Consider the following 24156-nt stretch of genomic DNA (forward strand, 5'->3'; position numbering starts at 1 on the left):
TAATTTTTATTATGATGAAAAGTAATAATCCATATGAAGAAATATTACTTTTCTTTCTCTAAATAATTACATTTTATAGTCGTAATGTTTACTTTCATTGAAAATAAGTATTACTTTTCATATTATTAATTAAAAAGTGCAAAATACTAAGAAATTATAAACTTAATTTAACAAAAAAAAAAATTAATTACTTTTCATAATACAATTATTTACTTTCAATCAGTATAGAATATACATTTGTTAGCACAAATATATATTTATATTAATATAAGGATTTAAGTAATTTCATTTAATATAAAGTATAATATTTACTAAACCCTAAACATTAAACACTAGACCCTAAACACTCGATTGATTGAGTTTAGAATATCAAATAAATGACTATTTTCATACATTATAAGTATTACATTTTCTAGACGTAATGTTTACTTTCATTGAAAACAAGTATTACTTTTCATATTACATAAAAATACATAAAAAATAGGGGTGGAATTAAAAGTACATGCAAAAGAAAAATAGTAAAAAGAAAAAAAATATATATATATATATATATATATATATATATATAAATGCAAAGAAAAAACAAAAAATAATAAAGAAAACATGAAAAAAAAACATAAAAACAAAACAAAAAAAGTAAACAAAACCGCAAAAAGAAACAAAAAAAAAGGTGAAGTAAATGGAAAAAGAACATTGCAATTGCTTCTAATGGATTTCGAACTCTCGCCAAACAAGGAGAAATGGCGTGCTATGACTAGGGATGACAGTGGATCTTGGACCCGGTCCAGATCCGTTGATCCAGATTCGTTTTTACGGATCTGGATCTCAATTTTTTGGACCCGACGGATCTGGATCTCAGTTTTGAAAACGGATCTAGATCTGGATCTTGAAATTTTAGATCCGGATTCGGCCCAGATCCGACCTGTGGATCCGTTTTATTTTATATATATTTTTTATATTTTATATTTAGTTTAATAATAATATTAACTAAATTAAAAATAATAAATAAATTATATTCAAAAGAATAAAAACTAAAAGTAATTAGATAAAAGTATTTTGTGTTATATTTTTCATGATGGAAATTAGATGTTGTTAATTTTGTGAAATTTTTTTAATTTAATTTAAAAATAGTAGATCCATGGATCTGGACCCGTGGACCCGCGGATCTGACGGATCTGGATCTGGTATTAGCCAAACCCGGTCCAGATCCGGCCCGCTGCCATCCCTAGCTATGACCATTGCACTACAGGCTCAATCTGTATTTATTTGTTTAAACATTTATATCAAATGTTGACGCGGGTCGGGTCAAAACAGATTTGACCCGTCGCATTGCATGCGACCGTCATGCAAGATTTTGCGATTTCAAATTAATTTCAATGGCAATTTTGTGATTTCCTACAAAAATAATGACTTATTGTATATATTCAAAAATTGAGTAACTAACTCAATTAAAATTGCATAACCCACGTTTATAATTCCATAATGAATTACTCCATGTGTATATATACACAATTTATAAGGCATTGGTTATAAATAATTAATAAATTTATATTTATATAATAATTTATAATATATTAAGAAGATAATTTTCAATTTCAAATTGATTTCAAAATTAATAAGTAGCAATTTTGTAGTTATAAAAAATTGAAGTTTTATTTGTATAATATAATTTTTTCTTTGTATTCTTATTTTTTAATATTATTTCTTTCTAAAATTGTGAAATTAAAATTATTTATAAAATATATCAAATTAAATATCATGATAAGAGCATTAATTTGATATATTTTATGTAAATATTTGATTTATGGATTGTCAGCTCTGGCACCTTGGTCGGCTCTGGCGATATTGAGCTCTGACTCTGAAAATCTACTCTGCTATGGATTTCAGCTCTGACTATGGAACGACAGCGCAGACGGTTTTGTCAGCGCTGGCAAGGCAGCAGAGTATGGCACCACTTTGAGCCCAAATACGCACTTTCTGAACAAAATCTCCAAAATATCATTCTTTCTCCTATTTTATCAAAATCTCCTGCAACACATCAAACAGACTCATAAACGCACCAACTTCCAGAATATTTAACTCAAATATAGCACAATCAAACCCTCAAATTAAGAACAATTTGGCATAAATCAAAAGCTATTTTTCTATGAATCCACATAAAGCTCCCGACTAGGATGAATTTCCACCTTTATTCTTTCAAAAGTATTGGGATGAAATTCGTGAGGCCATTACTCGAGATGTGCTGGAAATTTTGAATGGAGGCTCTAGTATTAGTGAGTGGAATAAGACCCTGGTTGTTCTCTTTCCAAAAATAAAAAACCCCAATAAAGTGAGTGATTTCCGCACCATGAGCCATTGTAACACCATTTGCAAAATTGTGACTAAGGCCTTGGCTAATAGGTTTAGACGTGTTCTTAGAGATGTGATTGATGACTCTCAGAGCGCATTTGTTTCTGATCGTATGATTTCAGACAATATTTTGGTTGGATACGAATGTATGCACTGGTTGAGAAATCAAAATAAGGGAAGACATGGCTTTGCTACGCCAAACTTGATATGAGTAAGGCATATGATCAGGTGGAGTGAGAAATTTTGAAGGTCATGATGGGTGCTATGGGTTTTCCTAGTAACATGGTGGAGTATATAGCTTTCGTGATCAATAGTAAAGTTTTTGGATCTGTTTTGCCGTCTAGAGGGCTACGCCAAGGCTGCCCACTTTCGTCTTTTTTGTTTGTGCCATGTGCTCAGGGGCTTTCCGCTATGCTCCACTATTATGAAGGACATGAGTGGTTTGAAGGTGTTAAAGTGGCTAGATCAAGCCCGACGATCTCTCACATTTTTTTCGCTTCAAGGCCAATGCGGAATGGGTGTTAACCATTCGAGAAGCGCTTGAGATATATTCAGTGGCATCAGGACAGGTGGTCAATATGAGGGTGAACTCCATGCTATGCTTCTAGGAGATGAGTTATCAGATTGGATGTGGATGTTTCGATACATGAGGTTGGCAACATTACTAGCGTCAGATTCATCCTCAGAGATCACAAGTGTTGCTCGATTGCAACTGTGGCTCAAAGAATCGGGCGCACTATGACGACATTAATGAGTGAACTCCATGCTATGCTCCTAGGAATCGACTTCTTCAACTCCCTCTTATTGTTTATTCAAACTCTATTATTGTTGTGCATGTGGTGCATGATGAGAAGAAAAACTTGGACTCTCTTTGCGATGATCTTTACTCGACTTTTTCTCACGCAAAGGGGCATTGTGTTCTTATTTTCGGCATGTTTGTAGGGAGGCCAATGGCGCTGCTCATAGTTTAGCAAATTTCGCTATTTCTGCTAATGATGTAACGATTTGGAAGTCAGATTTCTGAGCTGGCTTTCAGATATTCTTCATCGGGACTTAATATAGTTGTTCCTCTTGCCAAAAAAAAGTGATATTTGAAAATCTTTATACTTATTAATAAAATATTGAGTTTTCTACATATAGGCGTACTAGTAGACAGAAATATAGTTGTTGCAACTTTGCTTTTATATATTTTTTAATACAAAAATATTCAATATTCACCTCAAATTATAAAATCATGATAAAATCGTTAATTTTTTTATATAAAAATTATCACAAATAATTTTAAAATAAATAAGATTTAAAGTCTAAAAAAAATCTCTTCATTTTTCCTAAATCCCACCTCATTTCTCTCTCATTTTCGCCTCCTCTCTCGTATTTTTTCTCTTTCATATTTCTTCTCTCCTATAATTATTCTTTGATTTATTTTATGTAACTTCTCATTCTTCTTCTTCTTCTTCTTCTTCTTTTTTTTTTTTTTTTTTTTTTTTTTTTTTTTTTGAGAAGAGCTTCTCATTCTATTATCTCTCACTCTCCTTGTTTTTCTCTCATATTCATTCTCTCTTTATTTTTTAAACATTATTATTAATTAATGCAATAATTGCAAGAATACCATTAAATTGACCTGCTTGCAGTTATTTTTTCACCTTTATTATGTGAATGACTTATTTAATTATATTGATACTTTTGTAATTCTAAAAAAACAATTGTGTTTTCATATATTTATATAGATAGATATTGATACTAAAACATAGAACCATCTTTAGCCGGATCGGCCCAATTGACCCGCCCATTTGTTACCATGTATACAAACAGTTTCTTAATAAAAGGGATATAATCAAGACGTCTCTGCATTGAAAACTTATCACTATTAGAAGTAGTTGAAAAGTATGGCCAATCTTCATGCTAAACAATACTTCCATACTTGATAAAAATTTAGTTAATTATCATGTTACAGCAAACAAGCTCTTCGTAGAAACAACATAGCAATGTTTAATCCTAAATTACTTGCACAAACGACATGAACGTTGAAGGTAAATGCCCAAACAGAGAATATAGCAATACGTCAACATGCATCCTTCAACTAATAGCATTGGTTGAGTCAATCTGAGTCGTATCTTTTCTTATCTTTGTGCTTCCTGTGCTTCCTCTTGTCATCCGAATCACGTGAATGTCTCTTCTCACGCCTTTCGTGTTTATCACGTCTCTTATCCTCATGCTTCCTTTTCTTTCTGCTGGATTCGTCTTCTAACTCCTTCTCATCGTTCCTTGCAGATGTGGTTGGAACAGAGACGTTCGTCTTTCCAACTGGTTCGGACTTCTTTTCAATTGGTTCAGACTTCAAACTGGACGGCAAGATTGATTCTTCAGAAGGACCTGACGCCCCCCTGCAGATGTTCAAAATTTGCACTTAGCAATCCTATTTTATTAGGGATGAGTTCGATTAAAAGATCAGTTATGAATTATGGCCTCCAAATTTTTATCCAGCAAATACAGATCACATTTCATTATCTGTTTATTCCATAAGTTTTTACCATGTTTTAGTTTTACGATATCATACACATTGGGCATAGTTAAGAAGTAAAATCAGACATACAGTGTTGCAAAATACAAGTTTAAGTTTTGATAAAATCGATAAGTAACCTTAATGGAAATTTAATATCAAGTTTCCAGTTCATACCTTGCAAAACCAATACCTTGAACTTGAGCTGCTTCAGCATGTCCAGCACCCAAGTCTTCTGCCGTAGAACCTCGCTTAACGAGTTCAGCAAATTCATGTTTATCTAGCCGATTACCTTGGGATTTCCCAGAACGTTTTGGGGCTAATCCCAGAGCTTCCATCATGGCTTGCTCTTCTTCCTCCTTTATTCTTCGAATCTCTTCTTTCACTGCCTCCGAATTAGCACCATCAGATTTCTTATCACGAGTGTACCAGTGGAGGTCTTTCCCTGGAAGAATATCAACAGAAAAGAGTTTACAGTCTTCAGGTCCAACTAGAATATTATACAATTAAACTGTAAATAGTTAATTACAAAAAAATGACACAGATAGTTTCTCAAATGATACTAAAGTGCTGTGTACAGCATTTGTCATAATAAGGAGGATTCAATCGATACGATCACCTACAAGTTCCATATTGATTAAAACCTCAATTGACAGCTTCGTAACCCCACAAGTCAGCAATATTAACAATTGACTATAATACAATTTTCGGGGGAGGCTATAATGCTATTATTAGCATGCAAACTCGACAAATGAGGTTATTAATGCTACTGGCTTTTCTTGCGAATAAATGCACCATATTTCCATTCATTCAATTTAATAATAGAGGCTCCACTAGACGAGCCAAGCATAAAACAAAGAAGTACATGTGAATCAACTAGTTGCTTTTGGATGAAGCGAACAGGGAAAGGGGAAAAACTTTTACCTTTCTGCCATCTTCCAACAGGAGCCTTGAGACTGTGACCAATATAATTTTCTCGATGTTTATCAACTTTCACCTCATCCCAAGTAAATTCTGCATGTGTTTCATAGAAGAACAATGTTATCAACGAATAATGACTACTACAATCTGAAAAGACATGCCAGAAACAGAAAGCATGTGGAACAAGGTCAGAGTAACATCAGTAACAAACTCTTCACCCACAACATTAAATCAGACTTATAATTAACTTAGAAACTCTGCAATGCATTTCTATCTGATATGATGATGCATAGGAATTAGTAAGTAAAATCATATTGCAAACATTGTTGATCCCAAAATCATTTCAAAATTGCATCCCATCGATGGATCCTACGGACGACATCCACCTGCTCAGGAGTCTATTACTACTGTAAGCAAAACAATCTAGATCTCTCATCTCCCCTAACTAATATTAAAGTTACAAATACATAAAACAACCTAGATAATGTGCAGTTACTAAATAGGAAAAGCTATGATCATAACAAAACATACTATTTCGAAGCAAGTAACGAAACCCATAAATTCAAACAATACCGTAGAAGTATTATTACAATCAACCCAGTTCCATCAGCCCTAAATTAAACAAATCATATCCCTAAATCCCCCGAAAAATCGGTGATACAAGTTGACAATATACAACAAATTCCAGTTTCTTTATACAAAAAGATGCTGCCGATGTACATAATTATGTCGACGACTATAAGACAATCATAGGGTATTCGAATTATAATGCAAAATTCACAGAAGAAAAGAGGAATCTCCATAAATTTCTCCGGAAATTACATAGCTCACTAACTAAAAACATGGACAGCCAATTCTGAAGGTTTAATCGAAAGTCACCAGTAACTGTTCGAAAACCTAGAATTTGAGGGTGGAAGAAGGAAGAGAGAGCTTACGATCACGACCGCCGCGAACTCCGCCTCTTGTTGGATGGTACATAATTCTTCACTAAAACTAGATTTGATTGTTAATTGCGGCAAATCTCGATGCGCAGATGATGATGGTGAGAGTCGAAAGAAGGGGGTAGGGCTGATATTCTTTTTTTTTTTTCCTTCTGGTTTAGGAAGTATGAATGACAATTATGCCGAATTGTAGATTAGTCCCGGACTTTATATGTTAGTATTACAAATGCTGTGTACACAGCAAATATCCCACATCGTTGAATGACCAAACAAAGGCTACGTAAGTGCGTATAAATACGATGTTTTTCGATCCGGTTAAATCACGCAGCTGCGCGTTGAGCACATAGCGAACTATTCTTTCGCCTTTTACTAAAGAATACCGTGTGCTCGTCGCAATTCAAGCAGCATACGCCATTTTTTGGAGGGTGTTTTCCTTGTTGGAAAACCCCGAAAAATTTTAAGTTAAATTTTACAATATTTGTCTAAATAAATATATATATATATATATATATCGAAATGTTGATATATAGTGTAATTTTATACTCCCTCTGTCCCATTAATGAAGTTCTTTTCTTTTGGGCACGGGTATTTAGGAGACTAAAATTAAGAGTTAAATCAAGTCCCCTTATTCCCACTTAATTACTCCCTGCCGCACCACCGCCTGTGCACCACCACAATTTCTGAACCACCGCACCACCGCCAGAACAGTGAACGGAAATCACCAAAACACTGGAAATGAAAAAACGGAAATCACCAAAACACTGGGCCTTAATTTCAATTTCTGAGCCGGAACACCAAAACACCACCACAGAGAAATCAAAAAATGGAAATCTTTCAATTTCTGAAATTAAAACAACAAAAATAATTGAAAGGGTGGAGGCGAGCCCTAATCGTTTTGGGCGAGCAAGAGGATGGTGGAGGCGGCGCAGGAAGATGGTGGCGAAGGCGCGAGGCGCCGGAGGTGCCTGGCGGTGGAAGGAGGCAGAGGGCAGCGGAGGAGGCGGCAGAGGCGGCGTTGGAGCCCGCGGAGGCGCGAGGAGGCGGAGGCGTTGGAGGCGGAGCAGGAGGAAGGTGGAAGCGGCTCAGGAGGATGGTGGCGGAGGCGGCTCTGGAATTGGGGAAGGAAGACGGGCGGCGGTCGTAGGGGAAGGAAGGCCGGCGGCGAGCCTGGTTTCAGAGAGAAAAGGCGAAGAGAGAGAGAGGGGAAAGGAGGGAGGCGGCGCCGGTGGAGTTAAGGGTTTCTAGGAGAAAGGGGAAGTGGTATTAGGTGAAGGGAGAGAAAGAACCAGACAAGGAGAAAAGGGGGAAAGCTCACCGGATTCAGGGGGACGGTGAGAAGAGGGGGAGATTGGCATCGCGGTGGAGGCGCGAGGTTGGTGGTGGCGGCGGCAGGAAGAAGAGGGCGGCGGCCGGTGGGAGGAAGACGAGAGAGAGAGAGAGCGAGCAGAGGGGGTGGGGGTGAAATTGGGGGTGGAAAGTATTACTAACACTTAATTAAATCAACTAATCAACCCCTAATTAATGCCAAAAAAGGAAAGAGGACTTGTTACATGGGACGGCCCAAAAAGGAATACGGGACTTGAATATTGGGACGGAGGGAGTAATATTTGTCCATATAAATAAATAATGTATATATATATATATATATATATATATATATATATATATATCCTTGGGGTATAAAATGCTGATATATATATTTTTTATATTTAAAATTTGTCCAAATAAATATGTATATATTGGTTTGGGATAGAAATGGTGATATATTATCTGCTCAAAAAATGAAAAGAAATATTGATATATAAATTCTTTTTATTATTACTAGTTAAAATTGAATTTATGGCCGTATATGATATTTTTATGGGTTTTCAAATGCTAAATTGTTAAATATTGGCTGTTTATTTCAATGGATAAAACTTGTTGTCTTACGATTATTTTCTACCCAATTTGCCAAGTATTTGAGAAAAAGTAGCCTCCAACAATTTAATTTATAGAATTATTTTCTCTAAAAAAAGATAAAATTATTGGCTAAAATTAGTCTCTTTATTTCCTCTCCTACAATTCAATTCAGTTCATACCTTAGATTAACTTGAAGGAATACATCAATAATCAATTTGATGGAAACACAGTTCTGTTTTCGTGAACAAAAATAAATAGCAACAACGCAAAAAGAAATACTAACATCACTTCAAACACTTTTGAACCAAACAATAATGATAAATGAAAAATATTTTCTGAAGTAAAGTTCAATAATTTTTGAATTAATCACTCCACATCTTGTCATAAAATCTAATAAACTTGTGTTGTACGGAAAAGCATAATGATTCATCAATCATCTTCGTAAAATGACACATCTTTTAGACCATGTAGATAATCATAGGTCCAAACCATATTAGAAAATGTACTAAATTATTTACATATGTTTAAATCCCGAATTCGAAACCATCAACAACAAAATGATTTTCTTGAGATTATGTTCATAATATCCACTGAAGTAAATATATTGACATGTAGCGCAAGGGAAAAAGTGAAGGAGAAAACAACATTTATCCCACATCTGAAAGTTAGTACATGGAGCAGGGGAATAGCACAAACATAAAGGGGAGAAAAAGATAGGAGTTCCATACTTACCTGGACGGGGTCAATGGGCGATCCATAAGGCTCATGGCCTAGGTTGGCGATCTCCATTGCACACAGGAGGGGCGCCCGCCTAAGGTCGGCCCAAGTGGTCGAGCCTACGTCATAATTTGTGTTAGAGGGGGCCTGCGTTCGCGCGGCCCCTACCCAATTCAAGTACAATTTTGCCTAAGCTCACTTAGAAAGACTTTCTAATTCAGGTGCAAGCTCACTTCTAATTTGCGTAGGCAAATTAGGGTCATTGCTAACATTGGACTATTGGTCAATTTGGGTTTGTGTAATTCTATTCATAGCTTTTGAGTCTGCATAATTCTCATGTTTGCTCAATTAAGTTTGGGTGATTTTGCCTTAATTTTATTTTATTTATTACTAGTGCGCTCTCTGGTGCGGATCATCGCATGAACTATGATATAATTTTATCAAAATATTAGTATTATGAGTTAAATTAATTGATAGCAAAAATACAATTTATGTTAAGAAACAATAGGGCCGAATGGCCCTACTGGGCATACAAAATCAAAATTTAGCCTCAAATCTTAAAACATCAAATTTTAGCCATTAATTAGGCGGTATGCCTAATTTGCCCCTTTTCCATCGCACTCCAATGTCTGCCTCTTCCGCCGCGCTGAACTCAAATGGCCTCCGAAGTGAAACCGCCGAGCTGCTCCACTATCCTCCGTCCTTCAATTGTCGTCGCGGAGTTCTGAGCCTGCCGTCGAATGCTCTCACGAACCGGAGTTTAATCTGCCAGCGCCGCTTTCGCCGCGTCGGAGTGGTGAGATCGTCCGCCACCACGGCGGAGTCGGAGGCTAACTACGCCGCCGGCGAAGGAGCACCAGGTGTCGGCAGATCTGATCTGATCTGTAGGCGGCGGCGACAGATCTGATCTGATGAGGCGGTGGCGGATCTGATCTGATGAGGCGGCGGCGGTGGATCTGATCTGATCGTTGCGCCGCCTCCTCCATCGGCAGATCTGATCTCCGCCTCCTTCGATTTCAGCCATCGACGGATCTGATCTGATCTGATCTGTGCTGCACGTATGACACTTATGGCACTAATAGTGCCATAAGCTAAGTTACCCTGACACGGGTACGGGTATCGGACTCGGGTGCAGATCCGAGAGTCCGATACTTAATATTTGAAAATTTTAGATACGGGGACACCGTCCTAACTTTGGACACGGGTACGGGGATACGGCAAATAGAAATATATATATTATAAATTGTAAAGTGCATTCATAGTGAAAGATAATGATTTCGAAAGCATATATATTTACAAGTGAGGATAAGTGAAAAGTCTAAAATTAATAAGTTAGTAACTCCAAATTTAATAGTAGAAAATAAAAAGTCTTATAAATTTAAAACTCCTAATTGGTGAATAGTGCGGCTGAATATTGCGGCTGTTAGTATTGTGGCTGTTACTACATAGCAGCTACTACTTTAATTAAGTTAGTGAAGTCAAACAGTCAAAAGTTGCGGCTTAAATGCAAATTGTGGCTGTTAAAAAACTGCAAGAAACCTAATGCCCAAAGTCCCGTGTCCGAAATGCAAGTTACGAGTCGGACAAGGATCCAGTGTCCTACTAAGTGTCGTGTCGTGTCGACACGGACACCTTTGCCCAAAGTGCCGTGTCCGAGTAACACAGGCCATAAGTGCACACTTCCCCCTAGGGTTTAGATATTCCATTTAGGGTTTAGATTATTCATTTGGGGTTTAGATGTTCCGTTTAGGGTTTAGATTATCCATTTAGGGTTTAGATGTTCCATTTAGGGTTTAAATGATGTTGTTGTTTCTGTATTTGTGCTGATGACCATTTTACTTAGTTTTATTTTGAATTTCGTTGGCACTTATGGCACTAATAGTGCCATAAGTGCCAAAATGACTATTTTACTTGGTTTTATTTTGGATTTTCGATGGCACTTATGGCACTATTAGTGCCATAAGTGCCTAACCCGACCCGGCACGACACGCGACCCGCGTGCCTGATCCTACCCAGTCCGCCTCATTAAGGGCAAAAACGTCCAAATCAATAAAAATGGCCAAAATTTGTGTTTTTTCAATGTGTGGCCATAAATTGTGTTTTATGCTTCATTTTGGCTACTTCAAAATTTTACTCTTATGTTAATATAATTGTTCAATATCGCATGAACTATGATATAACTTTATCAAAATATTATTATTATGAGTTAAATTAATTGATAGCAAAAATACAATTTATGTTAATATAATTGTTCAATAGAATAGAAACTAAATTAAAAACCACAAAAAATTAATATAAATTCAAAAAAATTATTGATTTTGTGATGCTTCATTTTGTATAATATTCATATCGGTATTACAAAATTATAGAAAATTTCTCATCAATTTTTCCATTTTTCATTAGTTGAAAAGGGAAAATGCTTGTCATATTTTGAAAATTCATTTCCAAAATTATTATTATTCCATACATTTCCATGCACCTACTCTTTCTTAAGTTGATTCCACAGCAAGTATTTTTATGTAAAATATTAACAAAGTATGAAAACATTCATTTCTCAATCTACATGAGAATGTAAAAATCCTTACTTCTATTTATTCTTATAAAAGTGAAGATTATTTCAAGATATAAATATGAATATGAAGATAAAATCACCCAATCTGGATATATTTCTCCACTGGAAGAGATATCAAATTCAATAATATAAGAATCTTTTCAATGGTAATTGCTTTTTGGCAACATCATCGTACGCTACCACTGCTATCAGAAGATCTCCAATTAGCTTGGAATAAAACCTTTATTCCATATTTTAGTCTCTCTTGTCCAATATAAGACTTATAAGCTCTATTTTCGTGTAATATCCCTAATGATCATATATGATAATTTGATTTTAGAAAAATGTTCAATAAATCACATATTTATGTTGTAGATTACAGAATTTAAAACTATACCATAACGTGACTTACAATGAATACACTGACTAAGAGCATCCGCAATGGGGTTACATGATAGCTTACATGATAGTCTACTTTATGATGGGGGGACCACATGGTGTAAAGATGTTGCAGTGGGGTTACATGATAGAATTAGTTTTGATTTTTATGTTTTTTACTTAAATTTAATTGCTCAAATTTAAATAACACATTTGACTAAGAATTAAAATTTCATTAAAATAAAAAACCTAAAAATTACATTAAAAAAAATTAAAAACATAATTTAAATTACATAAATTAAACTCCTAGTCTAGATAAGACCACGACGCTTGAGCATTTCTTGGACCATGTGCTCGTGGGCCATTCTCTGTGCATCGCTCATATGCGATGTATCCAGACTGAGGAGTTGCATGTCGAGCTCCCTCTCCTTGAGCTCGTTCTTTTTGGCATATTCGGCCGTGATTTTTTTCAAGTTCTGATCGGACCGATCCAATGCCTCTTTGTACTCCGATGACTGCTCGGAGCTTGTCGCCGCCTTCCCCTTCCCCTTCGCTTTCGCTGCCTTCGCCGCCGCCTTCGCCGCCTTGTTCCCAATCGGCCGGGCAGACGAGATCTCCTCGCCCGACGCTGAGGTGGTGAAGGCGCCCTCCTCTGTCGTCTTTGTCCTCTTGGAGGAATGCACGTCTCCCTCGAGGTACATCGACTTGAACTTATGGTTGTTTCGGAGAATTCTCCATGCATTCCAGTAGTTGAAGGAGGCGTTATTTGCGCTCCGACTTTTGAAAAGAGTTTGGGCCTTGTCCCGGAGCATATCGTCAGAATGGCCGGACGGCCACCGGCTGCGCGCCTCCACCCAAATACTCTCCCACAACCGCACCTCTTGGGCCACTCGGATCCAGTGCCCTTGAATCTGGCGGTGCTTGAGGTTGTGATAAACATGCATTTTTACCTCTTGGAGTGTCTTTTTTTATGCTTAGTTGTGAGGATTTTGTGTGTTTGATGGTCTATTTGAGCTTATATTCGTTTATGGTCAAGAACTTGTTACTTGCTTGTGTTTGAACAAATTTTCAGAAATAATGAAGCAGAATTTGGAAGAATTGGCTGAAATACAAGTTGTAGTTCGTCTCAAGAGGAGTTCGTGAGCGCAAACGGATCATAAATCGGAGTTCGGACGAGAGAGAACGAGCCAAAACAAAATCGATGCACAAAGTTGTCAGGAGTTCTGTTTCGTCACGCGGGCCAGCCATGCGGCCGCGCGACGTGGCTGCGCGAGTCGCCGTTTTTCCGCCCAAAATTCATTTTTTTTAGTGATTTTGGGTATTTTTGAGAGCTACAAGACCTAGGGCATATAAATACTCCCCAAGAACTTATTCTCTGCAACCTTTTATCATCTTTTATCATATTTTACTTTTCCTGAGAGCTGAGAGAGACGGAGAACAGAGCAAGAGCAAGACTGAAGATTCTCGATTTTACTACGGTTTTTCTTGTTGTATGTTTATCAGTTTTATTGAGATATTGATTTTTAGTCATATGTCTATGTGTGGCTAAAATCCTTTTTTCCCAGGGTTTAGGGAGTAAACATGGTTTGAATTTCTGACTGTTTGATTCAATTAATTGGATTGTTATTCCTTTCTATGTTCTTGTTACAATTGTTTGCTTTATTGATTGGCCACCAATTTAGCATAATCATAGGTTTTAATTTGAGATCGGGAGATGATAATTATTACTTGAACTAAGAACATAGAACACATATATTTAATTCTAAAGGGAATTGATATTTGTGAGGGCGTTAATCCTATGAGCTTTTAGGAGTTGCATGTTAGAAGTGCGATCCGGGGACGGTAGCCTTGCATGTAATCAACGGTTTGTATGCCACGGGAGTGGGTATAGACTAGTTTTGAGTTTGCCTTAGGAATCATCTTATTAATTGAATTGAACATGTTAGTTAGGAGAATCTGTTGAAACCTTTGCCTTGGGAAATCTTCTCTTATCTGTTTCTCTGTTTCGCAGCTTGCTTTATTTTCTTTCCTGCTGTTTATTTATTTTGTTCTTTACTACAAAAACTCTCATTTTTGTTTGTCCAGATAGAGTAGAATAATTTAGGATAGGCATTGGTTCTAATCAGTCTCTGTGGATTAGACCTTGTTTACCGCTATACACAATTGCACCCGTACACTTGCGGCGTGTAAAGAAATTAGCGAACAAGTTTTTGGCGCCGTTGCCGGGGATTGATTTTTATCAGTACTATCTGTTGATTATTTGATACTAATCTGGATTTTTTTTTTGTTATTTTTATTTATTTTCTCTATTTTTCTTTTGGTTCTTATTTTTTAGTTCTGGAGTTTTTCCAGGTAGTGCATGAGCAGCGATGGAGATTTTTGATAGCGTGGGCACTACATGCTATCAATGGCCAGCCAAGAGGGTATATTTGGAGAATGTTGCTGCCACCACAAATTCTGATTCAGTTACTTTGTTAGCCACTCAAATCGCTGCATTGTCTTCCAAGATAAATGCTTTGAGTATTGCTAAGATGGAGTCAGCTGTGAAAAATCCGATGATGATGGAAGAGGCAAATTTTGTCAGCAATTGGAATTTCAGGAATTTTCAGCAGGGTGGATTTCAAAGAGTACAACAGGGAACCAATCAAAGTTGGCAACAGTTCTATCATGGAGGGTGCCCGAATAACGCGCTTCAGGCTCCACCAGGCTTTTCTGTCACCAATGGAGTCATCAATGATGAGAAGAAGCCTAATTTGGAAGAGCTGCTGATGAAATTTATCTCCAAATCGGATGAGAGGATGGAGAAGCTTGAGTCTACCACTGCTGCTTTAGGGACTCAGATGAAGGTGTTTGAGACTCAGATGGCTCAAATAGTCACTGCTATTAGCAATCTAGATCAGTCGGGCCAATTCTCAAGCAATACCGTGGTAAGTCCAAAAGAGCAGTGTATGACCATTGAGCTCGAAAGTGATACATCATATGAAGAGCCTCAAGCGATGGAAGAAGAGCAAGAAGTTCTGAAAGTTGAGATAAGCTTGAAGGATGAAAATTTTAAAAGTGTTGAAGAGCGCAATGTCCTAAATGTAGTCGACACTTGCATCGACCAAGGGAAATCATTGAAGGCTTGTCTCTTTAGCTTTTATCTAACTCCATCTTTTGATTTTAATTTTGATTCATCTGATGAACACTTTTTGGAGTGTAGTAGTACTTTTCATTGTTCGCAGGATGACCATAGTTTTCAAGATATTTTGAAGGTTGGAAAATCACCTTATCATTGGTTCGCAAAAGATGATGTACTCAAATTTGATGAAAAGTGGCCACCACCTACACCTGCTGGATCGTCGAGCTAACGACGTTAAAAATAGCGCTTATTGGGAGGCAACCCAATCTTGGTTAGTTCGTTTCTTTTTGTTTGTTAGTTTTTTTTTTTGTTTTTGTGCCCCACAAATCCTTTTCAAACTTATTCTCCTTGGCGGTGAATAAGTTTGGGGGGATGTGTCTTTGTGGGTGCATTGTTTCTTTTTAGTTGTTTTTGTTTATTTTGTTGTTGAGTTCGTTAGTCTTGCTTTGGTGGTTTCTCTGTGATGTTACCTTGGTGGAGATATGAGTTGTGTAGGGATTTGGATGGATAACTGGTTCATGATGATTTCTGCTTTAAACTTGTGAAATTGCATGCGTTTGTGTTGATATTGTTGTGATTGAGCATGATTGATGAATGATAAGCATGGTCTCTATGTGTTTGCAATCAATGAAATAAGCTGTGAGATTTGAGCTTTGACTGTCACCATTTTTACAGTCTTATTTCTTATTCTTGAGTGATTGTTCGAGCATGCCTGTTTCTCACTAGAACTTGTCTTGGTTTCTCCCTCGAGGTCACATAGTGTGCTTAATAACTTTGAGATGATAGAAGGCCGTCTTTGCTAGCCTATATATCCCATATTTGTCCTATTACTATATATGATCCTAGTTCGCCCCCTTTGAGACTTATTTTTCCATATTCTTTGATTTAGCTATGGGTGGAAGCTTGGAGACTATTTGATGGGAGATAGTTGGCGTTGTGGAAATGAGTGATCATGAATTGTGAATTTTGTTCTTGATTGAAAAGAATCCTAGTACCCTACAAGTTGTTGAAAAAAAAAAAGAATGGTGGAGAAAAGAAAAAAAGAAAAGAAAAGAGAGAACAAAAGAATTGAAAAAATGGGTACATAGGATGCATTAGAGAGACATAATGTTATGAGAAATAATTGTTGAGTTGTGATGGTTTTCGTATTGAAAAATTTGGTTTTGCGGAAGGTGGATGATAGAATTGAGTAAGAATGCTATAAGGTTGGTGATTATGCTACATTGAGAGTATCTATTAGTCACTTAGCCAAATATATCCTACCCTACCAAAGAGCCTACATTACAACCCTCAATAAAGACCTTTTTGATCTTAGTTATAGGAGCACACATTAAGTGGTGGAGAGGTGAGACGATTGACAAGCTTATGGTTGAGTACTTGTTTTGCTTGAACTGAGCGTATACACGTCCATGTTGATTGACACTTGAGAGTTCTTAAATTCTTTATCTTTTTGGTGAGGATTGCAAGTCATTGAGACCACAATTTGAAGTTTGTCATGAGTGTGATATCTTGATGATGGGAGATACAAATGCATGTTGGTATTTTTATTGACAAATCTGAAGCCACAATGTTATCCATTTTTCTCTACACTCTTGTTGATTCATTCTTGGTTCATCTTTGTTTTGTCCGAGGACGGACAATAGTTCAAGTTTGGGGGGTTGATAAACATGCATTTTTACCTCTTGGAGTGTCTTTTTTTATGCTTAGTTGTGAGGATTTTGTGTGTTTGATGGTCTATTTGAGCTTATATTCGTTTATGGTCAAGAACTTGTTACTTGCTTGTGTTTGAACGAATTTTCAGAAATAATGAAGCAGAATTTGGAAGAATTAGCTGAAATACAAGTTGTAGTTCGTCTCAAGAGGAGTTCGTGAGCGCAAACGGATCATAAATCGGAGTTCGAACGAGAGAGAACGAGCCAAAACAAAATCTCTGCGCAAAGCTGTCAGGAGTTCTGTTTCGTCACGCGGGCCAGCCATGCGGCCGCGCGAGTCGCCGTTTTTCCGCCCAAAATTCGTTTTTTTTAGTGATTTTGGGTATTTTTGAGAGCTACAAGACCCAGGGCATATAAATACTCCCCAAGAACTTATTCTCTGCAACCTTTTATATCTTTTATCATATTTTACTTTTCCTGAGAGCTGAGAGAGACGGAGAACAGAGCAAAAGCAAGACTGAAGATTCTCGATTTTACTACGGTTTTTCTTGTTGGATGTTTATCAGTTTTATTGAGATATTGGTTTTTAGTCATATGTCTATGTGTGGCTAAAATCCTTTTTTCCCAGGGTTTAGGGAGTAAACATGGTTTGAATTTCTGACTGTTTGATTCAATTAATTGGATTGTTATTCCTTTCTATGTTCTTGTTAGAATTGTTTGCTTTATTGATTGGCCACCAATTTAGCATAATCATAGGTTTTAATTTGAGATCGGGAGATGATAATTATTACTTGAACTAAGAACATAGAACACACATATTTAATTCTAAAGGGAATTGATATTTGTGAGGGCGTTAATCCTATGAGCTTTTAGGAGTTGCATGTTAGAAGTGCGATCCGGGGACGGTAGCCTTGCATGTAATCAACGGTTTGTATGCCACGGGAGTGGGTATAGACTAGTTTTGAGATTGCCTTAAAAATCATCTTATTAATTGAATTGAACATGTTAGTTAGGAGAATCTGTTGAAACCTTTGCCTTGGGAAATCTTCTCTTATCTGTTTCTCTGTTTCGCAGCTTGCTTTATTTTCTTTCCTGCTGTTTATTTATTTTGTTCTTTACTACAAAAACTCTCATTTTCGTTTGTCCAGATAGAGTAGAATAATTTAGGATATGAATTGATAATAATCAGTCTCTGTGGAATACGACCTTGCTTGCTACTGTACACAATTGCACCCGTACACTTGCGGCGTGTTAAACAAAATAGCGAACAGGTTGGCGCCGATGAGGGGGTTGACACGGGCGACGATCCTCTTCCAGTAATCGTACCCCTTTTGATTTGTCCCACGGATGGCGTCGTTTGTCTCCTCCATCCAAATTTGGACGATGATGTCCGTCTCCTCAGAGGTGTAGGTATGACGGACAGTCATTCCTCCGTCATCCTCCGCCCCCTCCTCCTCCGCCACCGACGCCTGCCTGTCATGCCGGATCTTGTGGGCGACTTCTTTCCTCCGGCTGCCTTTCTTCGGTTTGGCGGCACTATGGGCTGCCGAAGGCATCTCCTCGCCGGACTGAGGAGCATCCCCCAAGTTACACCCCGATAAATCGGGATGATAATCGTCGGATAGATCGGGGCACCAATTTAGGTCATAGTAATTTGGGTTGTGTGGATCCATGAGGTGTAGAGAGAGGAAGAAAGGAAGAAGATGAAGAAGAAGAAGTGAGGGTGTAGGGAAAAAATGAGGAAGAAGAAGAATAAATAGAAGAAAAAGAAGAGAAAAAAAAAAAATTGAACGGTCAAAATCACGCAAAACGAGGCAGTCAACGGTCAAATTCGATTTTTTTTAATAGGCGCGTGCATCACACGCGCCTTACACTATAGAGAAAATGGGCTACACGATAGAATGTGTAGCCCTCGTGTAAGGTGCTCCCTCAACGGTTACACGATAGCACACTTACACGATAGTGCTATCGTGTATGCGTTGTGAGTGCTCTAATGCCTATCATTTCTACTGACACATATATACACGCCTATATATATATATAGTTGTTTATATAAATAATAATACAATAGGATGGAATCCTCAGAGTATAACTACACCTCAATATCATTAACACAAAAGGTCAAAAAGAAAGAATGAAAATAGCGATATCTTAGTCTTTCTACCAAAATTGTAAACAAATTATTTCATCTTCAAGATACATTATGCATCATGTCACTGATCAATCTAAAATAGATAACATAATAATAATCTATAACAAATAAGTTGAAATAAAATTATTCAAAAACTCGCTAAGACACTGAGCTAGCTCTTATAATTGCAACAAACAAATTCACCACCAATTATCATTTTAATTACAATGTTATGTTGTTTAACTTCTGCATCATTAAAAGTAAGTGCCCGTTGCAACACTCAATACCTCCATGTCGTAGGCAGGGTCATAGTTCATCTATGGCGCAACCATATGATAATATTGTTAAGGCTACATGAGACCATAATATGTTTTTTAAGTGTTTTTCATTTAGATTTAGACATACATCGTTCATTATGGATCCATTGTTGTGAAAACATAATTAGGAAAATAAATTCTCTGACATCTCCAGCTTATTGAAAGAAAATTATCAAATTAACAATATAATAGTAACTAGTACATCAGTAAAGATTTATATTTTGCTTGCAAGATTGCCGCAGAGACTACACTACTTCCCACCCATTTCCTTCTCCTCATTCCAGTCACTTTAATTTACCGCAGAGACTATACTATTTTCCACCCATTTTCTTCTCCTCATTTTCAAGTAAAACTACATGGGGAAATATATGATTTCTCGTTCTTAAAGATATCATGCTTATAAGGTAGAGAAGATAATCTATATATAATATAAAGCAGCAGTTCAACGGTAACAATTTACCGACAAATTTTGAAAATCAGTTTTTATTTCTAACTAATTAGGCCTATTTAATTTTTCGGCTTAACATAATCTTACCAATTACCACAATTTATTTCATGTTTTATTTTTTTGCCACTAAAAGAAACTCTACCTTTACCACTAGCAAATAACTATTGTTTACCGTTTCCACTCTAAAATAAATTTTTAGTTCTTTTATATTTCGTTTTTGTTATTTTCATTTTCTTATTTTTCCTTCTAAAATTGTAATTTAACAATGATAAAATACTAAATATATATTAAATTAAAAATCATGATAAGAATAATAATGTCATGGGAATTAAAAGTCTCAAACTTATTTCATTTCTATCTTTTGATTTTATTTTATTTATATGTTTTTTATATTTTTATTTATTTCATTTACTTTGTTTTCATTTTCTTTTCAATTTTATTTTATTTTCTTTATCACGAAAATCTGACAAAAAATATCTATATTTATATAATATATAAAAAAAATAGTTCTAACGGTAATATTTTTCCACCAATTTATATAATATTTTTTCACCAACTTTTCTCTTCTTTTTCTTCTATTGTTTTGTGTTTTGATTATTTTCTAAAAATTGTCAAGAAATGATCTTTAATTTGGAAAATCATCAAAAATGAATTTGAAACTAATAATTTATGGTAAGTTAGTTTTAAAGAAAAACCTTTTTCCCTTCCCTCATAAAAATTAAAAGTAATATTTTTTCTCTCTCATCTCTCCTAAATTTAACATATATATATTTTTTTTCTATTTGCTTCCCTTTCTGTATTAAACTTATTTACTTTTCTATATTTTTATTAAATAGCAAACAAATAATGAATGTGTATATTTTATCATAATGAATGAAAAAAGCAATATTTGGCTGCAACAAATTAACCAAGACTAATTAAAAGTTTTTGCCTTTGTGAAAAGCCAAACCCCTCGACCGAATCACAACTGTGACCAGACCGACACGATTTCGTGAAGTTTAGATATAAAAAAGCGGGATTGGAAACAGTCGATGGCTAGGGTTAAACTGATTTTGTAACAAATCACCTGATCGAATTTCCATTCCACTCCAATGGCATTGAGATCGGTCGCTGGATTGAGTCGGATAATGGAGGGAAACCTGCGATCGTCTACTTACAGCCTTCGCTACTTCAGCGATGGCAAAGGTCGTATCCTCAGTGAAGAAGAGCGTGCTAAAGAAACCGTTTACGTTCAGGTTTTTCGCATCTCTCTCTCTCCGTTGGGTTGAGCTGATTTTAATTTTTTATTTTTTATTTTCGATCGGATTGAAGAAAATGGAGAGGGAAAGATTGGAGAAGTTGAAGAAGAAAGCGGAGCTGGAGAAAGCTGAGAAGGACAAATCCGATAAGGTGAAGTTTTTTTTCTTAGCTTGTGTTGCTCACGAGTACTAATTTTATCTTGCAATTACTCCCCATTTCTAAGCGCCGCCGTTATTTATTCTAAAAATTGAACGGAAATTGCACTTGTTCATTTGTCACAATTTTTGCTATGTAGCTGGTGTAATCTGGATAAATTTAACCTGATTTGCTTGATGAGAGTATGCTTGATGCGTCAGACACCTTGTAATCACTTAACTTGGAATGTAATCACTTGCAATTTAACATTCAGTTGTAATAGAGTGCTCTGCATATTAAAGTGTTTGACATTTCTGTTATGATCTAGCGTATCCAGCATAAGCCTGTCAACACTCGGAATTCCTTTTTAAAAATATGAACCCTTGTAATGAATCAGAGAGTCATGCACTAATATCATTGAGGTTGAGTATGCAAAACGCAGTGGCTTCCTTTGGTTTTTAACTTCATTTTACTATTATATTTTAGTATAGGGGTAATGTTAAACTTACTTGTTTGTGTTTTAATTGTAGGCTTCCGAAGACGCCAATAAGAGGTGAAATGGCTGTCAGTTCTTGAGGACTAGCATTTCTCCTGGTTTGTTGCCCTAAGACAATAATAAACGTGTTAGTTCGCTTGGATCTTGTCGAGGCTATCTCCCGTGTACTCAACTTAAGTGACTAGTTGGTACTAGTTCATGGACATCTGCTACATAGTCTTGTTCCAATGTGGTTGTATATTTCGTGACTAAGTTTCTTACGACTTCTTTTCAAATATTATGTCTCACAATTTGCAAGAAAGTCATTTTTGTGTTTCCTATCATATTTTCCCATAATATGTTTCAACAACAACATCTAGTTTCATGAGTGGTGTTTTATTGCACTTGAAGAAATAAAGCATCAAATGGGAAACTGCTGCAAAACAAAGGATCCAGACTACAGGTAAATATGCTTTGATTTTAATCTGGAATCCTGAAATCTTGACATCAAATTAGAATCTGAAGAATCTAAGGAGCTGAAAGAGCTAGTGAACTAGGTGTGGGATCCTCGAAAAATGAATGGATGTTGTGGGATCCTCCTTGGCGGAGGCCGACCATAGCCAAACTGGGGCGGCTGTTGCCCGTACCACCCACCATGCGCTCCTGGGTACCCTCCATGTGCCCCCGGGTGCTGGTAAGAGCCTCCACCATAAGGGGGGCCGTGGAACGGCAAATCGCCCATGCCAAAGAATGCGGCGGAACTCTCTGGTGGCACCCGATCAACAATCAGGCGGCCTTTTGGGTGGGTTTTGCAAAAGAAATCTCTGCATACTTTGGGATCAATTGCGGGGGGAACATAGGCCTCGCATCTGTGCTCTTCTTTTTCTTCAACCCTTTTCTGGCTGTTGTGGCGTTGGTCTCTGCAGCAGCAAGAATTCTTGTGTTCTTTTTCTTTTTGGAATTCGCGGTCTCTGCCTTCATTTCTGTGGTGGCTGTGTTTCTTCTTATCAGCATGGTTCCTGGGTTGCTTGTCAGTTGATAAAAGTTGAACTGGTTTGCCTAGCTTCGCTACGTTGGTCAACAACGTCGCGTCGTCGATTTCGCCAGCGACGTATACAAGGTTGGCTTCTGTATCTATTGCAACTGAGTCCACCCCTTGAATTCGGCGAAAGGAAAATGAAGAGGGTTAGATAAGGAAATTGGATATGCTTGTTGCAGGCATATTCTCCCTCCCTCTCACTCACTAACTCTCTCTCTCTCAAGAAATCAGTTAGGTAATTTGAATCCACGATCTATCTGTTAGAGACGAAGCGTCCCGATCTATTTGTTGGAGGAAAAACATCTCAAAATAAGCAAAATCAGAATGGCAGTTTTCACGCACCATATTCTCAATTGTTTAGCACAATGAGAGAAAAGTAAAAGGTAGTATTATTATGTGCTGAGTAATAAACCACTGATTATAAACAAATAATTACAATGGAAATATTGTTCAATTAATGGATAAATGATATCATCTAGAATACTACAAATTTATATATACACAAAATTTCATAGCAGAAAATTAAAAAAATTACTAATATCTTTTATATAATTGTCCAGGGGAATAAACACTAGTAAAATGTAATAGGTTTTTACCACTTACCAGTTGATGAGAGTTTAGTACAGATTATATATTCACTGCAAACAACATGAAGTGTATAATACAAGCAGCAGATTTTAAACTCGATGCTATAATAATATGCGAAGATGATAACAAAACTGAAAAGGAAAGGAGCCATAAAACCCATAATGGTGGTATCAACTTTCAAGAAATTAATCAAATCACCCAAATTTGAGTTAACAAAATGATAGGATAAAAGTTATACCAGGCATTTTCAGAATTTTTTTCTTGAGAAGGTTGGGGCATCTTTCACAGCAACTGATGTTGATGGATAAAACCTTGGCCTGCATCACACAAGATTAACCGATTACTTTCGAAGAGAAAATTTTATGAAGTGCGAGGAATTAAAAGTAAGGAATCTTGTATGAGGGAGGTGATTTTCCATTGGAAAAGATGAAAGAAATATGAAATTCGGTCCTCTCTGCACAACAAAATCTCATCTTTCATATAGAGAAATAAAACCAAAAAGGAAGGTTCTTTTCTTTCCCTATTTTTCAGTAATTTTTAATAATTTTCCTTATATATCTCGCAAGATTGTAGGTTGAAATTTCATAGTAGAATTTTTCTCTGAAGAAACTGCTTATACACATCAGGTGTATATAAGGAAACTCTCGTGTTAATTGCCAACAAAATCGTTTTCATATCAGTGTATTAATTTTAATTGTTGGGATGAATGGAAGTTTTACGCCTTTTTTTTGCTGAAAAATCAATGGGGCGTGAGT

General features: G+C 36.5%; 4 protein-coding genes and 2 non-coding genes across 7 annotated transcripts; 4 read left to right on the forward strand and 2 right to left on the reverse strand.

The window, feature by feature from the left end:
* Window positions 1-4245: 4245 nt before the first annotated feature.
* Window positions 4246-7162, reverse strand: LOC130997384 (uncharacterized). The gene is made up of 4 exons (XM_057922672.1): window positions 6706-7162; window positions 5774-5863; window positions 5027-5294; window positions 4246-4733 (listed from the first exon to the last, which is right to left on the reverse strand). Exons 1-4 carry the CDS (start codon window positions 6746-6748, stop codon window positions 4448-4450), a joined length of 687 nt encoding a protein of 228 aa, XP_057778655.1. The 5' UTR covers window positions 6749-7162; the 3' UTR covers window positions 4246-4447.
* LOC131002086 (U5 spliceosomal RNA) lies at window positions 7038-7157 on the forward strand. The gene has a single exon (XR_009094165.1). It is a non-coding gene; the product is annotated as a U5 spliceosomal RNA (small nuclear RNA).
* A 2172-nt stretch (window positions 7163-9334) lies between the features above and the next one.
* On the forward strand, window positions 9335-9494 carry LOC131002049 (U1 spliceosomal RNA). Its single transcript, XR_009094131.1, has one exon. It is a non-coding gene; the product is annotated as a U1 spliceosomal RNA (small nuclear RNA).
* Window positions 9495-13005: 3511 nt separating this feature from the next.
* On the forward strand, window positions 13006-18666 carry LOC130997385 (uncharacterized). Its single transcript, XM_057922673.1, has 2 exons — window positions 13006-13182; window positions 18301-18666. Exons 1-2 carry the CDS (start codon window positions 13078-13080, stop codon window positions 18628-18630), a joined length of 435 nt encoding a protein of 144 aa, XP_057778656.1. The 5' UTR covers window positions 13006-13077; the 3' UTR covers window positions 18631-18666.
* A 2111-nt stretch (window positions 18667-20777) lies between these two features.
* LOC130997387 (uncharacterized protein At2g27730, mitochondrial-like) lies at window positions 20778-23151 on the forward strand. 2 transcript variants are annotated; one of them, XR_009093069.1, is made up of 4 exons: window positions 20860-21160; window positions 21237-21314; window positions 21830-22237; window positions 22332-23151. XR_009093069.1 is itself a non-coding variant. In XM_057922675.1 (3 exons), the coding sequence occupies exons 1-3, from the start codon at window positions 21017-21019 to the stop codon at window positions 21854-21856; spliced, it is 249 nt and encodes an 82-aa protein (XP_057778658.1). In that variant the 5' UTR covers window positions 20778-21016; the 3' UTR covers window positions 21857-22118. The 2 variants fall into 2 exon arrangements, 1 of the variants encoding a protein (XP_057778658.1); XM_057922675.1 differs by lacking the exon at window positions 22332-23151 and having other exon boundaries at window positions 20778-21160; window positions 21830-22118.
* On the reverse strand, window positions 22154-24045 carry LOC130997386 (heavy metal-associated isoprenylated plant protein 9-like). Its single transcript, XM_057922674.1, has 2 exons — window positions 23640-24045; window positions 22154-22929 (listed from the first exon to the last, which is right to left on the reverse strand). The coding sequence occupies exons 1-2, from the start codon at window positions 23722-23724 to the stop codon at window positions 22328-22330; spliced, it is 687 nt and encodes a 228-aa protein (XP_057778657.1). The 5' UTR covers window positions 23725-24045; the 3' UTR covers window positions 22154-22327.
* Window positions 24046-24156: the final 111 nt, after the last annotated feature.

The sequence above is a fragment of the Salvia miltiorrhiza genome, chromosome 8 (assembly GCF_028751815.1).
Source record: "Salvia miltiorrhiza cultivar Shanhuang (shh) chromosome 8, IMPLAD_Smil_shh, whole genome shotgun sequence".
In the NCBI taxonomy this organism is placed as follows: Eukaryota; Viridiplantae; Streptophyta; class Magnoliopsida; order Lamiales; family Lamiaceae; genus Salvia; species Salvia miltiorrhiza.